The sequence below is a fragment of the Cervus elaphus genome, chromosome 8 (genome assembly GCF_910594005.1).
Source record: "Cervus elaphus chromosome 8, mCerEla1.1, whole genome shotgun sequence".
In the NCBI taxonomy this organism is placed as follows: Eukaryota; Metazoa; Chordata; class Mammalia; order Artiodactyla; family Cervidae; genus Cervus; species Cervus elaphus.
Window position 1 is genome coordinate 50000211 of NC_057822.1, and position 1244 is coordinate 50001454.

The window sequence follows — 1244 nt, forward strand, 5'->3', positions numbered from 1 at the left end:
TGGATGTGTTTGAGCAAAATCAGGGAGATAGTGATGGACAGAGAAGCCTAGCTTGCTACAGTTCATGGGGTCGCAAAGTGTGGGACACGACTTAGTGACTAAACAACAACAACAACAATTCATGAAGAGGCCAAATAAAGACACAAATTTCTGAGTAATGGGATAACATTCACTTACGATCATAATTAGACTTAAAATTTTTGAGGCAAAATCTTCCATCACAACAGCATTCTGCTGTGAAATTAAAAGTCTATGTTTAAAAAATATTTAGCGCTTTTCCTCCTGGCTGCTTGAAGATCAGCCGCCATCATGAACGACACAGTAACTATCCGGACTAGGAAGTTCATGACCAACCGACTGCTTCAGCGGAAACAAATGGTCATTGATGTTCTTCACCCTGGAAAGGCAACAGTACCTAAAACAGAAATTCGGGAAAAACTGGCCAAGATGTACAAGACCACACCAGATGTCATCTTTGTGTTTGGATTCAGAACCCATTTTGGTGGTGGCAAGACCACTGGCTTCGGCATGATTTACGACTCCTTGGATTACGCGAAGAAGAACGAGCCCAAACACAGGCTTGCGAGACATGGCCTGTATGAGAAGAAAAAGACCTCAAGAAAACAGCGAAAGGAACGCAAGAACAGAATGAAGAAAGTCAGGGGGACTGCAAAGGCCAATGTTGGTGCTGGCAAAAAGTGAGCTGGAGATTGGACAACAGAAGGAGTAAAGATTCTGCAGTGACTGTATCTGTGGTGCTTGTGCAGATTTTTCATGAAAGAATAAACTAAGACCTTTTCCAAAAAAAAAAAAAATATTTAGCAAATTATTGCTGTTGGAATTTTTCATGAAAAGCAAAAACAAAAGAAGGAAAAGTCTCTGGAAATTCAGTTACCTCCTTGTGATCTGGGTTTTCAGAGAAGTCAGTTCATATTTCTTAGTTACAAATCAAGGGCAAGCTTTCCAAGGAAGTGCAAAGTGCTCAAGGAGCTGATACATCAGGGTTTAACCAAGTCTTTGATGCAGCATTTCTTTGAAGCTGCTTGGAAGTTATTTCATCTCAGTATGACTTTTTCCCCTCAAATTCTAACTTGAGATAAATTTAGTTTATGTTGGTGCTCTACCCGCTCTCAGTCAGGTTGTACCAGGCAGGGTAGAGTGGAAGCTGTGGTTTAGGGAAAACCCTCTGGAACAGAGTGTCTGCATTGGGATCACGCTTGCCACTTCTAGCTGCTGCTGCTGGA

At 41.7% G+C, this 1244-nt stretch overlaps 1 protein-coding gene across 1 annotated transcript; it reads left to right on the top strand.

Moving 5' to 3' along the window:
- The first annotated feature begins 272 nt into the window (after positions 1 to 272).
- On the top strand, positions 273 to 815 carry LOC122698851 (40S ribosomal protein S24-like). The gene has a single exon (XM_043910527.1). The coding sequence runs from the start codon at positions 310 to 312 to the stop codon at positions 700 to 702; it is 393 nt and encodes a 130-aa protein (XP_043766462.1). The 5' UTR covers positions 273 to 309; the 3' UTR covers positions 703 to 815.
- Positions 816 to 1244: the final 429 nt, after the last annotated feature.

What these genes read in the sequence shown, in the direction of transcription:
- LOC122698851 (XM_043910527.1), top strand. Translation starts at nt 310, where the DNA reads ATGAACGACACAGTAACTATCCGGACTAGGAAGTTCATGACCAACCGA.